The 13787-nt window shown below is 46.6% G+C and overlaps 2 protein-coding genes and 1 long non-coding RNA gene across 11 annotated transcripts in view; 1 reads left to right on the forward strand and 2 right to left on the reverse strand.

Moving 5' to 3' along the window:
- Positions 1-7464, forward strand: part of farp2 (FERM, RhoGEF and pleckstrin domain protein 2) — a 34148-nt gene extending 26684 nt beyond the window's left edge. For 4 of the 8 annotated variants that reach the window (XM_081717656.1, XM_081717657.1, XM_081717661.1 and 1 more), the window contains 13 exons: positions 98-231; positions 359-440; positions 685-922; positions 1115-1245; positions 1376-1444; positions 1524-1613; positions 2377-2397; positions 2680-2762; positions 2850-2968; positions 3150-3313; positions 4433-4540; positions 4996-5147; positions 5236-7464. In XM_081717656.1, the coding sequence (XP_081573782.1) occupies positions 98-231; positions 359-440; positions 685-922; positions 1115-1245; positions 1376-1444; positions 1524-1613; positions 2377-2397; positions 2680-2762; positions 2850-2968; positions 3150-3313; positions 4433-4540; positions 4996-5147; positions 5236-5326 (1482 nt within the window). In that variant the 3' untranslated portion in view covers positions 5327-7464. Of the gene's footprint in view, positions 1-97; positions 232-358; positions 441-684; positions 923-1114; positions 1246-1375; positions 1445-1523; positions 1614-2376; positions 2398-2679; positions 2763-2849; positions 2969-3149; positions 3314-3861; positions 3975-4432; positions 4541-4995; positions 5148-5235 lie in introns of those variants that run through there. The other 4 variants (XR_014124552.1, XM_081717658.1, XM_035524003.2 and 1 more) reach the window with 4 other exon arrangements.
- A 143-nt stretch (positions 7465-7607) lies between these two features.
- On the reverse strand, positions 7608-8633 carry LOC145658738 (uncharacterized). Its single transcript, XR_014124554.1, has 3 exons — positions 8506-8633; positions 8326-8394; positions 7608-7802 (listed from the first exon to the last, which is right to left on the reverse strand). It is a non-coding gene; the product is annotated as an uncharacterized LOC145658738 (long non-coding RNA).
- A 1111-nt stretch (positions 8634-9744) lies between these two features.
- stk25a (serine/threonine kinase 25a) lies at positions 9745-12578 on the reverse strand. Of its 2 annotated transcripts, XM_035524019.2 has the most exons (4): positions 12448-12578; positions 10617-10847; positions 10203-10259; positions 9745-10064 (listed from the first exon to the last, which is right to left on the reverse strand). In XM_035524019.2, the coding sequence occupies exons 1-4, from the start codon at positions 12475-12477 to the stop codon at positions 9855-9857; spliced, it is 528 nt and encodes a 175-aa protein (XP_035379912.2). In that variant the 5' UTR covers positions 12478-12578; the 3' UTR covers positions 9745-9854. The 2 variants fall into 2 exon arrangements, with proteins under 2 accessions (XP_035379912.2, XP_081573790.1); XM_081717664.1 differs by lacking the exon at positions 12448-12578 and having other exon boundaries at positions 10617-12356.
- Positions 12579-13787: the final 1209 nt, after the last annotated feature.

Here is a 13787-nt window from a genome sequence, read left to right on the forward strand (position 1 = left end):
ATTGTGGCATTTTATGGGAAAGAAGTGTGTGTTTGTGTGAGGTGTCAGAGTTTGGAGTGTTCATAGTGGGTGGGTGGGTGTGTTCGCTTCTCTTCAGTGGTTTCGCAGTGCGGTGATCAAAGAGAATGCCATGCCTGAGGGCCTGATGACCCTTCTCTTCTCCAACATTGACCCTATTTACGAGTTCCACAGAGGTTTCCTCAAAGAGCTCGACCAGAGGCTGGCTCTCTGGTACGCGGCCCTTTCATCACTTATTTCCCCAAAGGATTAAACTGACACTTCTTCACCCAGATGTGAAGACTTCACCAGAAAAATTGATCTTCACGACCTCAAAGACCTTTTCTTTCCCTGTCGCCAGGGAGGGACGCTCAAATGCGCACGTGAAGGGAGATTACCAGAGGATCGGAGATGTTATGCTGAGGAACATGTGTGCCCTGAAGGTGAGCCACACTAGTGGTCCATCAACATGACTCGTGTCTGAATATTTCCAGCTTTAGGGGGTCAAGTGGGTGTGCGGGATGGCACCAGGATACAAGTAACAGTGCTGACCCATTCGATCTTGATAGTAACATCTTTTAAATACCTTTAAAATAAAGTAGATTCTAATATTTTCTTACCTTTTAAGAACCAGTCAAGAGCTCTCAGATATCTGTGTGTGTGTGTGGGGTGGTGGTGATTGTCCAGGAGTTCACGGGCTACCTGCAGCAGCATGACGAGGTACTCACGGAGCTGGAGAAGGCCACGAAGCGGGTGAAGAAGCTGGAGGTGGTCTACAAGGAGTTCGAGCTCCAGAAGGTGTGCTACCTCCCCCTCAACACCTTCCTACTCAAGCCCATCCAGAGACTGATGCACTACAGACTGATTCTGGAACGCCTGTGCAGACACTACGCCCCTGATCACAGCGACCAACGGCATTGTAAAGGTGACGCCCGCGTCACGAGCACACAGCTGCTAATGGGGGAAGGGGTGTGTGTGAGAGAGGGAGAGGTTAAGCTTGTAGGCAGACCTCCTGATTCAAAGAGGGTTTGGGTAATTCTGGTAGGTCTGAGCATAATAATGGAAGTGTGTATGTGCGTGTACGCGCATGTCTCTTTTTGGCCCCTGGGACCTGCAGAGGCCCTAAAGGAGGTGGCTGAGATCGCCGCGCAGCTGCAGAGCAGCCTTATTCGTCTGGAGAACTTCCAGAAGCTAACGGAGCTCCAGCGGGACCTAATCGGCATCGAGAACCTCACTGCTCCAGGCAGGGTGAGCCTCTGCTTCCCCTTCTCTCCGCACACGTCCAGATGAGGCGCACGGTGACGACCAAGCAGGGCTTGAGAAGCTGAGCTGATGAGTTTCCTCCTTCCTGTATTGCTGATTCTTGTGTGATCATTAGGAGTTCATCAGGGAAGGCTGCCTGTTCAAGCTCACCAAGAAAGGGCTACAGCAGAGGATGTTCTTCCTGGTGAGTTCCATGCCAGCAACACTTCCTCTGTCCCCTGGCCTGTCCTCCTTCCCTGCTGACTGAAAATCTCCCGCCTCAGTTTTCAGACATGCTCCTGTACACCAGCAAAGGCGTCACGGCAAGCAACCAGTTCAAAGTTCACGGGCAGCTTCCCCTCCACGGCATGATCGTGAGTACACGCTTACAATTCGTCCCTGAGTCTCCACCCGGGGCCTCCACCCATCCCGAACACGTAGCCTCAAGAACTTGAGACTCTCACGGGAGTGGTTTTGTCGTCCTGTGGCTGCAGGCCTGTTGTGAACCACGCGAGTTGGCCTCGGTTCGGCTGGGTGTAGTCTGCTGTTCCCGACCCCGAGAACCATCCGGTACGCGAGCGTGACTCGTGTGTAAACAGAGGGGATTTACTTCAGAGCAGCACTCGCTCACCAGGGTTTCAGGTTTCTCGTGTGTTAAAAGCACAGACTGTGTAACTCCACACAGTCATTTTATGGCCATCTTCACCTAACCAAATGTTGGCTGTATCTGTCCAGTATCAGAAAGAATAACTTTTTTTTACTATTTGGAAACATCTGCACTAATTAGGAAAGTACATCTAGGTTTATGAGCAGAGGATTGGTACATGTTTATGGGACACAGTGCCCTATGACTGAGGGCCTAAATAATGCTTTGGCTGAAGCTTGAGGACTCAGGTGATTTGTGGGGGGTTTTTTTTATATGCTGCTCGGAGCTGTGCGATTTAAGAGGAACTTTTGGAAAGCATTGGGAAAGACTGTAGAGGGTTTCGGGTGTGTTGGATAGGGCTGTGGTTAGGTTTCAGGGTGCACTGTTCTTGCCGTTTCTCAGTGCTGCGTGAGGGTTCGCTGTAGCAGTAGCACGGCCCTCCGCCTCGCGGTTGCCTAATTCGCGTGTCTCTGCTTCACTCCTCCCTGCAGCTCATTGTACTCGATGCTCCGGTGAGTATGAGGAAACTCGCAGTCCCACAATCCCTCACTCCCACAGATCTCCCAAGCAAAGCTCCCTGCTCCTCCCAGTCAGTCCTATCAGTCCCCCACTATAGCGCCTTCTGTTTTTGGCCTTAGTGCTGCAGTGCTTTAGTATGACCCCTGGAGAAGTGAAAAATATGATGTATGCAAGGTCCGTTTCTTTGGACCTGACTGGGTGGGTGGGTGTGCGTGCGTGCGTCTGTGGTTATGTAAGCACGCACACATGAATAGGAACGTGCCTGTGTGTTGCAGGCAGAGGAGAGTGAGAGTGAGTGGTCAGTCCCCCACTGTTTCACCATCTACTCTGCACAGCGGACCATCGTCGTGGCCGCCAGGTGAGCCCTCTATTCCACCCCCCACCACATTAACTGCCGGCTGCACACACTCCACCCCATCAACGCGTGCACACTTGCTTCCTGCAGCTCCAAGGTGGAGATGAACAAGTGGATCGAGGACCTTAACATGGCAATCGACATGTCGAAGAAGTCTCAGGAGAAGTCGGACCTGTTTCTGGAGCCCAGCCTGTGTGACCGCTCCAACAGTAAGGACATGTATAGGACCAGAATATCCCCGGTCCCGTGCCACGCTTCTCGTAGTGGGCATCTGTTAGTGCCCCCTCCTTAGCCTCATGACCTAGTAGACCCCAGGCCTCCCATCATTCTGTCTTCCCCTCCCCTCCTCTCTTCTTGCCCCCATGTGCCCCCACGCATGCACCCCTGCAGGGTCTTCTGATGAGGTGTCCTTGGAGCAGGAGTCAGAGGATGACGTGAACTCCTCTCGCTGTTCCCTGGACAAGCAGAGCCACCACCGTGCCAACACAACCCTGCATGTGTGCTGGCACCGTAACACCAGCGTGTCCATGTCTGACCACAGCCTAGCCGTGGAGGTAGCGTTCACGCACGCACGCACACAGCTGACAGGTCAGCTTGAGCTTTCTCAGCACAGGCCAGTGAGGGCAGATCTTAGACTTCTGTGCTCATGGTCTCCACCTCCTGTTCCCTGCTCTGCCCTCCCTCCCGTCGCCCTGTTCTCTCCTCCCTGTCTCGCCACTAGTCGCTTTACTGGCTAATCACCTCATTTTGGTCTGTATTTCTGGCTGTAACTTAACCCTTTGTACTCACCATCTCTGGACAGCAGTTTCTTTTGTTGTTGTTGTTGACGACTTAACCGTAACCTCTTTTGAAATGAAAATGAATTGGGGGGGAGGGGACCACTTCATTCTCCACTTCGCATGTGCATTGGTTAACCTTGTCATTTCTGCTGCCCTGTAGAATTGCTTCTGCAGTTTCTACACCTTTTGCATCCTTTGGCCCGAGTGCAAACACATTAACAATCTTTCTCTTTCTATGCTGTCATCCTGTGTCACGCCTGCTTCTCTCCTCCTCCTTTCACTCTCTCTCTCTTTCCCCCATCTGTCTGTCTGCCTGCCCTCAGTACTCGACTCTCCAGCACTGCCCCCTTGCTACCAGAGGCCCAACACCATCACCCACGTGTGCTGGTACAGGAACCAGAACCTCTCTCGTACCGATTACCTGCACGTGAATCAGGTACCCATCCAACAACGAGACTGTAGGGAGTCCGCTGCCTTTAGGAACAGACAGTCTCCCTCCAGCTTGGGTATGTTGGTGGCAAAGACTGGAGACTTGACTCAGAACGCGGAAAATAACCTGCGACTCCAACATACTTTGTTCAAACATACAAGATTCATCTGTGGGCTGATTTTTAAAAATTTTGTTTTTTCTGTGACCTGCGAGGACTCCAACAGATCTTCTACTGACTCGTTTCCAGTAATAGAGCAGATCTGGTGTAAAACCTTGCTGTAGGAGACAGTAGGAGAATGCATGAGGCCAATCCAAACAAGACACACATGCGACGAACCCATTTTATTTTCTCGCTTGGTTACCTCCTAAAATGCATTTTTGCGCGAGATATTTTTACAGTTGGAAGTCCAATCCTTTCATCTTTTCTGCTAATTCAGTAGAACGCTCCTCTTCCTTCTCCACAGAACCAGCTGTCTGGCTACCTCCTGAGGAAGTTCAAGAACAGCAATGGCTGGCAGAAGCTGTGGGTGGTCTTCACTAACTTCTGTCTCTTCTTCTACAAGACACACCAGGTACAGGCCAATGCTTCTTTCTGGCGTGTCCAGCTAGCTCTGAAATTACTATCAGTAATCAGGGAGGATGGACCCATTCTGCTTTTTAGTGGGGGTGCTGGAGTTGACCATATCAGGGCTTTAGGCTGATGGCAAGTGGTGTTTCACTGCATGCTGAAGTCTGGACCTCCTACAGGTTATTGTCCCACACATGCCAGTGTGTGCATGTTCATTCAAGCTGTAAGGCACGTCATAACTGCCGAAAGCACTGTGCACGTTAGCCTGTCCACATTTCAAGAACATGATCGTTTTTGTTACTATTATAGTTTTAAGGTTTCCCCACCTCCCTTCTCTTTAATTTGATGTGTTAATAAAAGAATTCCAAGTACAGATGTAAAAACAGCTGTGAAAACTAATTTAGAAACTTGAGCTCTTTGGTCTGGGTCAGGGTCATGGTTTTTCTATTCTGTGGTCAGGACGACTTCCCGCTGGCCAGCCTCCCTCTGCTGGGTTACACCGTCAGTACCCCCGGGGAAGCAGACGGCATCCACAAGGAGTACGTTTTCAAGCTGCACTTCAAGTCCCACGTTTACTTCTTCAGGGCTGAAAGCGAGTACACCTTCGAAAGGTGAGGCTCTTTTTTAAATTAAACATACATGTAACTGAAACAAAGTTGCAATGTGGCAAATCGTGTGTGTGTGTGTGTGTGTGTGTAGATGGATGGAGGTGATCATGAGCGCTGCCAGCACTGCCGGCCGGGTAAGCCTGCTCATACCCAAAGGCCCCAACGAGGTGAACGGGAACTGAGCCGGGGTCCCACAGCGGACTGTGGTCCTGGGACTGGGGGGCTGGGCCTCACAGCCTGCCAGGACTTGACCACATCATTTTATTTAATCTTCTCTGTTTCTGCCACCATCATTCGTGTAGCATATAACGGACTGTCGCGCCTCCGTGAGATCTCTGCTCAGTGGGGATGGGATGCACCCCTCTGAGCTCGCAGACTCGATGGAGACCGGCTGAGATCTCAGACTTGACATGGCTACTAGCGCCACCACGCCACACATTCAGCTAAAGTTACGCCAAGCTCTGCATACTTTTCTAGAACAGTACGGAAATAGCAAATGGGTGTTGTTTTTGGATCCGAGACAATGTGTTCATCCTGCGATTTCTGCGGCCCCGTCTCAAAAAATTCGCATCCATCTTGACACGGGGCACTCCAGCTTCACTGGCGCTGCCAAACGGTGCAGTCACGGTTTTTAAATGAGTAAGAATTTCCTGTGTGGGTGATGGATTTTAACATCGAAAAACACGAGCTTTTGTATTTTGTTTTTATTTTATTTTATTTTTTGTAGGCTCAGTTTGTTATTAATGAGAGAATGGTCTTTGGATGCTGCTGAATGAATGAATGAATGATGAAGTCTGGAGGGGTGCAGTATGTGAAGTAGGTGACGTCAGCAGCACAGCCGCATGTGCCTGCCAGGGAGGTTAGCCGCATCGCCATGGTAACGTGATGAGGTTGTAAGAGACTGTCCCTTACCCTGCATTTAACCTTTAAGAGACACACTGACTAGTAGCCTCCAACAGGGTGACTGCAAAGATGACTGACGAGACGTCACATTTTAGGAAATTCCATGCCGCGGTGATCCCAACTTCAATCCAGTTACATTACCGTAACTGTTCCTTGATGGATTTTTATGTAGTTAGCAGCTACGTCACACTGCTTTGACTTGGTTAAGTATGAGATATACTGAATATTTCTTTTCTGAATTATCAAACATTGTGCAGAGAATATTTAACAATGTTGTTTGTAAAAATGTTACTGATGCATTAACGCATAACTCATCTCTAAGGTTTCTATTTTCAAAGCCTAGGGGAAACTGTTCTACCAATAGGGGGAGCTTGCATCTTATGGTACAAGTGCAGGTTATTCATCTCTAATGCATAATTACCTTTAGATATGTCTAACTTCAAATCATCAGATAAATTGTTGCACATTTGCAGATGCTCTGGCTTCTCTCCCCTTTCACTCAGTTTCTGAAGAAGGGAAAGTGTGTGTGTGTGTGTGTGTGTGTGTGTGTGTGTGTGTGTGAGGGGATCTTTTGTCTCTTTGCTTGGTGTATTTGTATGTCGTTCCCCCCCCCCCCAAAAAAAAACCTTTTTTTTTTTTAATCATCATGAAGGGTCACACAAGGTCAAGCACTCCAGTCTATTCACTTTGGCAGGTCAGAGTAAGATGCCTATGCACAGGTCATGCCTATAATGCTTATAACCTGGACTACTAATTAATTACTCAATTTTTGAATAGTTGCTGTTCCTCACTTCATGAGTCATATTATGTTTACTTACGGGAGCTGGGATTAACTCTCATTTGGAAGATCTGATATTTCTGAATGCCATGTGGATCATAGTCTCTGCTAGACTGTTACATTGGTACATTGAATATACTGGCTGTACTAGGTCCAAGCAAAGACATGGAAAAACTATCCTACAAAACTGTGGCTGAGGTTATTTGGCCGGGCGTTAATCGTTACTGGTGACGACGTGTTTGCTCCATAATGCTTTTCCCGTTTCTTTAGGGACCGCTACCGACCAGTGTCAGTCGGGGTGTGACCTCCCGCATCTCAGCTTGGTGCATTTCTTACAGACTGGAATTTTTGGGGGGGGTTTTTGTTGTTGTTGTTGGTTTTTTTTTTATCTGCCCATTTACTACTTAAAACAAGGCCTTTCTTGAAGCTGTCACCCCTAATGTCGGAAAGATCGGAATGACCAGATCTGCACAGAACTGATGTCCACGCTTGTGTTCCTTTTATCTCTTCTGTAACTAGTCGCTCCTGTTTAGTGCGTAGCTTGTTGCTGGAACTACACACCATCCATGTGGTCAACACCATGACTTTACGTTGAAATGATAACCAATAAAAAGGAAATGGTATTAATGGTGTTCTGAACTTGAGTTCCAGTGTGTTTTTCAGCCAGTAGTCTTCATCAGTGTTGAATTTAAGCTCTGCCCTTTTTGTCTCCTGTGGGTGAGGTTTCACCCATGCGGCTTATTAAATATGAAGAATTTGATGACATGCACAGCTTTATGAAATATACTGAACTTTGAACAAATTATATTTACAATCAAAAGTCTGTAAAGAATACAAAAAAAAAAACAAAAAACTTGCTTGTATGAACGGTCCAAGTTGCTTGTAAATGCAGTGTAGATTGACTAAGGGTCCAATTGTTAACAGTCTACAAGATCTCTCATCGCTTTGGGGGTGTGGTGTTCCCATTGAGACAAAACCTGTAGGAACAAGACCAGAGAAATGTTGCAGATGATATGCTCTCCTGCGTTTGACCCGTTTTGTACCAACCTACTTGCTGGAAGCTTTGGGAATTTCTATACAAGGTTTCAATGTTTTAATCTGATTTGTTAATACTTCACCAAATCCTTTCTTGGCAGTATCATGGTCTGTATAAATCAATGTATGCTCCTATTTTAACCTCCTATTTTAACCACATGTAACGGTACCCTTCCTCAGGGCAGGCCTGTAGGCATGTTTCTAAGGTAGCAGGCCTTGCTCCGCCTCCAGGAACGTCCGGGAAGGGAGTGGTCCACCAGGCTAAAGAGGCTGAGCCCTGCCGGGTTCACCTCCCACTGATCACAACACTGGCTGGAACTGGCAGGCAGACAGAACACATGCCCTATCTGGCTGGAGCCAGGGGGCTTCGTTCTGGCTCTGTCCACATAGAGAGACGCTGAACTTATTTCTACGCATTCCACATCTGAAGCAAGGACGCAAGACTGGCTCGAAACACATCCGTACCTCTCCGAAGATGGGCACGAGGAGCGTCGTTGGTGATGGTGACCTCGGCTGTCTCTTCGTCGCCTCGGTCTGTGATCGAAGGCAAATGGTAGCAGTAAGCACAAGGGCTCGGCGAGTTTGGTCGGACTTTAAACGGGACCGACGGTGGTGACATCAGAAGGCTGAGACGTGGGTACCCACCTTGTCTGTGTGGTTGAGGCCTCGCTGTCATTTGTTCATAGAACAGGACTTTACAGTGCAGGGAAAACGTCCACACAGGACACTGATCGCCGCCTTCGCCATCCCTGAGACACACAGGCGCACACGCGGTGACGCGGCATGGTACACAGCACTAGCTGGCCGGGTGAAGGTGTGTGTGTGTGCATGCCTGAATGGTGGTGTACATGTCGGAGTCGTCAGAGCGTGACTCATCTCCGTGACCCTCAGACTTCCAGCGGCGGTGCAGGTCAATCAGTTCGGACAGGTAGGACATTTTCTTGGTGTAGCGAGTGATGAATTTGTGCCTCAGTAATTCCTTAGCTGTAGGTCTCTAGAGAGCACGTGCACGTCTCACTGACTGGTGATATGCTTCTTTGACTTCTTAGCCTACGTTAGTCTCATAGCTCTAGTACTGAAAACTAACATGCAAAAATCATGACTGTATTTGAGGTAAATTGTAAATTTGATATTTTTCCAAACCATTCCTTCAACTGGTATTTTAACTGGAGCTGAAAACTAATACTGACATGGCTTCTAAGATTTAAGTTGCTATTGTCTGCTTATATTTCTTGGCCCAGTGGTCTGTTGTACAGAACAGCAATGAAATGGCCAATGTATTGAAATAAGAGCTTGGTGCTTAAAATCCAGTCAAAGGAACTCCAGTTCTGTCTGGCTGAAACTTGGCTTCCTATAATACAGACTGTTGGAAGGAGACCTACCTGCACTGTCCCTACTGGTGGGCAGTAGTAGCTTTGTGCTTAGTGTGTTCCACTTCTAATCAGACGGTAAGCCAGTTCAAGCCCCACAACTGACAAACTGCCACTGTTGGGCCCCTGAGCAAGACCCATAACCCTGAAATGCTCAAGTTGTATTCAGTCATAATTGTAAGTCGCTTTGGGTAAAAGCATCAGCTAAATGTAAACAAACAATGCAACTGTTCACTAATGCGAAATACACAATAATGCCAGCTCCACACTTGCCATAAAGTGCTAGAACTAGCATATCCTTTAAGCACTGACTAAATCTGAGTCTTGGGGCAAATGTAGACAATGCACCTTAAATTGTACGAGGACTGCTTAATGACCTCCAGGGCCATCCAGAACGGCGTCCCCAACGGCGTCGCCGTGCTCTGACAGCAACAGGTTGGCGGCTGTTGGAGATACAATGACCATACGAAAACAGGAGAGGTCTGTAAGCTTTCGGGCAGATTTTGATGTTTGGGCAAGCTACAGAGCCTGCTTTTCTCAACCTATATATATTTCAACCTGTGTGTGTGTGTGTACACACACACTGCAATGAGATGGCATGCAGGGTGAAGTCCCCATAATATTTCAGATAATTTCAAACTTAAGGAAATGGGGCCCCGAGCTTTCACTGTCACAACATCGTCGTCTTTCACAGGTGGCGTTGCAACGGCTGCTTGGGTCCGGACCTTTGATGTCCCTGTGGATCTTTCTCTCCGAGTGCAGGTAGTCCAGTCCTTTGAGAATCTCTCTGAGGAAGGTGGCAATGTAAGCCTCCTCCAGTGGCCCTGTCTTCAGCTGACCACACAACATGGAAACGTTCTCACACTTTTCGTCCCATTTATTCCAAAATGTTAAAGAAATGTGCACAGTGTGAGTGGTTTAATAGTTCTAGATTTTGTGAAGTTCTGCACTGTAAGGACAATCAGTACTCACCATGTCCAGAGCAGAGCCGCGTCCCAAATAATCCATCGTGATCCAAAGTTTTGTGCCCTGCATTTACAAACATCCCTCTGTCAGCTAAGGCATAATTTTCCTCTAAATTATGTTTGCAATAACCAGCATGCGACATAAACACGTGTCAGGCTGCATTATAGGAAAATCGCGGTATTCCAGTTCTCTCCCTGCTATATGAATCAGGTGCATGAAGACGGAGAAAACACTAAACCCAGTGGCGCTGATGCCCTTTAAGAATGCAGTCTGATGAGGTTAACAAGGGCCATTTTAAAAAGACCTTTTTTCACACAAAATGAAGGAAAATAGATGATGGGGTCACTGCAGCAGAATGGATTAAAGTGACACTGAGTTTACTGCAATTGGAGGAAAAGTGTGAATATTTAGACCACACACCTTCAGGTAGGAGCCAAAGTATCTGGTCAAGAAGGGGCTGTCGCACTGGCTTAGAACCGTGATCTCCTGCTGGATATCCTCCATCTCGTCTTCTGCTTCCTCCCAGTCAATGATCTTTATAGCTACAACTTTCTTCCTGCAGTTGTTGATTCCCTTGTAGACTTCACCGAATGAGCCTTTACTGATGCACTCCAGTTTGGTGAAGTACTGCTCAGGATCCAGACGAGTATTCTGAACAGAACAAACGGGAAAATGCACACAGTTTTTCATTACCATTTGTGTCCAAATACACATCTTATTCCAAACAGAAAGGTTAAAAAAAAAAAAACCACACACACCATGTAGCAACCTTTATAGACTAGGAGAGCATGTCAGGCCATGAGGTGTTCCCAGAGTCAACATTTAAAACTGGCAGTTACCAAGCAACAGGTTCACCAAGTGCTGGTTTCAGTGTTCTTATGCTAATTTGTGGCTAAATGGAACTAATTTGGTAAACACCAGAAAACCTGCTGCAGTTTTTAGTGCAATATTTAATCATTAATCAGTCACTAATCATTAATTGGTCATTAATCACTTGCAGCATTGTCTGTGTGAAATATACATTTGCATCTTTGGGGACAGTTCTGCATTTTGTAATTTCAGAAACAATGAATCACTTAAGTCTAAGAATCACTTAGTCTACAGATGTTGTGCTACCGAAACCAAACACATTTCCGCATTTCTGGATGAAATGTCAGCTGGTGTTATGACCTTAATATCAATTCTGTTCCTGTAGCATCATAACAAGGCCCATACAGTATTATGGATGGGTCCATATTAGGGAAGAGCCACTGTGGTGACTTATCTTTTAATTTCAAAGACATTATATGGTTATCCCAATAACATTGCAATTGAAGTCTAAACTAGGCTTGAACATAAAACACTGCAACGTTGGAGCTGTGGTGTTCTCAGACGTTGTCATGGCTTACATTTGCTATGCTAAATTTGATTACTATTCATTTAATGCTAACATTAAATGACAGACTAGAGAAAGTGACAAAATAAACAGAAGGCAACAGGTCTAAAAAGATTTTTAAAGATCACAAACCTTGATTCCCATCACTACTTTCTTCCAGTGCACTAAAGTACAAGTGTGGTTTGTTCAAATAACGATGCACAGATTTACATGAAATAAGGTCAAGTGGACTAAAAGTGTTTTGTATACATTTGTACAGATAGCTGTTCAGTCGTTATTAGCTATTCTGGCCCGTAACATCTTTACCGGAGGAAAGACAGAGGTGCGTTTATCAGCTGTTTCTGGGTGAATAAAGAAAGGAAAAAAATCTTGACCATCGCACGTTATTCCATGATGAGTTCATGTAAATAGTGATCGACTAGTAACCACTTTAACAAAGATTTATGTATTAGCTATTCCTTTGCCAACATTCAGATCAAAAAAAGACATTTTGCACATTTTCTTTTGCTTTCAATACACTGTCTATCCTGACTAGAACTAGTAGATCAGATCAGTGTGCTAGATTATTTGAATAACTTTGTCATGGCATTGCAGTGGAAGATTAGTATTGTGTAGGTCCCCTCTTGGAGCATTGTCCAGGTGTCAAGACCTCTGAAGAGCTGCGCACAGGCTACGGATTCTGGCGCAGGCGCTGCTTTTATCAAAATCGACATCAATGCGCACACTCCTCTCTCTTCTCGCTCTCTCTCTTCTCTCTCTCTCTCTCTCTCTCTCTCTCTCTCTCGCTCTCTCTGCGCCACAGGCCAAATCAGTTCTTTGACTTGACAGTGGGCCGAGCACTTCTAATCCTGTCTAGCGGACCCGTCCTTGGGTTACCTTGATCCGAATATCCCGCGGATGTGCCATGGCGCCTGGGTACACCGAGCTGGACCACCACAGCCCTTCCCGTCTGCTCTGGGGGTTGTCTCCCTCTTCACTGGATTTTCCTCTCTCTCTTTTTTGGGACCTTGCCCCCCCAAAACACCCTAGGTCTGGTCTTTCAATCGCACCTCCCTAGTTGAAGTTGTGTCTGCAAGCGCAAGGTGCATTTGTAAGGCTTGTGTTCTGCACTGCGGTCTCTGCAGGACACCTGCCGCTGAAGTCCACTGACAGTGTGTGTACTTTAATTTCGCACAAAGGACACTCCCTTTCCTAAGCTTTTGCATCGACTTTGTGAAGAAGGATGATGTAATACGCATGCATGAGGTACTCCCATTCACCGGCAGGTTTGGGTAGTGTAGTTTTATCTGCTGTTTGTTTTATACACTGGTTAGAGTATAATGTAATAATAAGTCTATGCAGTGTTTCCAGTGCCTCATTTATTAATTAATTATTCCCTAACATAAATCAGTAATAATGGTAGACAAAAATACAGCAGGTGGTGTGGAGACGATGTTTGTTTATAGTACGACAGAAGTAAAGAGCGATAAAACAGGCTCCTAAATGATGCTTCTGATGTGCTTAATCCGCAGAAACGGATCAAACAGTGAGAGCAGAGGGACAGCACTCGTGTAAGGCCCTCACCAGTGTTGCTTATAGCACACCACCGATCTGCGTGCGTCGCCATTACTCCACCGTCGTGAGTGACGTCAGCCTGCGTCATCAGCGTGCATGTGACGTCACCCATCATTGGCCAAGCTGATATACAAAATCCCTATGAAAGAATTTAATCCCAAATGTTCCTACCAAATGTTGTCTTTCTGTGACACGTGCCATTTACTACAATGATTATTCTCAATGTCTTTACTCCCATTTCTTTGTACACGTTCAGAAAGTCCTTTTCCCTCTAGGGTGCAGCATTGTACAGAAAAGGACAGCCTCATGCAAGTTCCTTGCATGAATGTAGTGCAGTATATATCCAAAGACTTGCCATATTCTGGTTTTAAAAGGCAGTGCTTAGATCTATTCGAATATGCAGTGGACGCTAGAATATAGAATATATGGTGGGCACTAGAATGTTACAGGTAATTTACCTGTAACTTAACTGTAAGTTACAGGTAAATTACAGTTACCTTGTAAGTGTGATTGTGGATAGGCGTAATGAAACTCTCACAGGGGCTCCTAGAGCAAAGTAAGTGAAACCAGGGAATGAGTGGTTTTCCCCCAGTCAAGCCAAGACACGGCAGTTTATGCAGAACAGTCTGGATTACTTGAGACGTAGGTGTGATGAACTCTCT

Source organism: Electrophorus electricus, chromosome 7 (assembly GCF_041902795.1).
Source record: "Electrophorus electricus isolate QZ-2024a chromosome 7, ASM4190279v1, whole genome shotgun sequence".
NCBI classification, from domain to species: Eukaryota; Metazoa; Chordata; class Actinopteri; order Gymnotiformes; family Gymnotidae; genus Electrophorus; species Electrophorus electricus.

Coding starts and splice junctions, on each gene's coding strand:
- stk25a (XM_081717664.1), bottom strand. CDS start 10,910: ATGTGTATTTGGACACAAATGGTAATGAAAAACTGTGTGCATTTTCCC. Junction 10,260..10,616: donor ACTTTGGCTCCTACCTGAAG/GTGTGTGGTCTA, acceptor TTGTAAATGCAG/GGCACAAAACTTTGGATCAC. Junction 10,065..10,202: donor GCGGCTCTGCTCTGGACATG/GTGAGTACTGAT, acceptor TTGTGTGGTCAG/CTGAAGACAGGGCCACTGGA.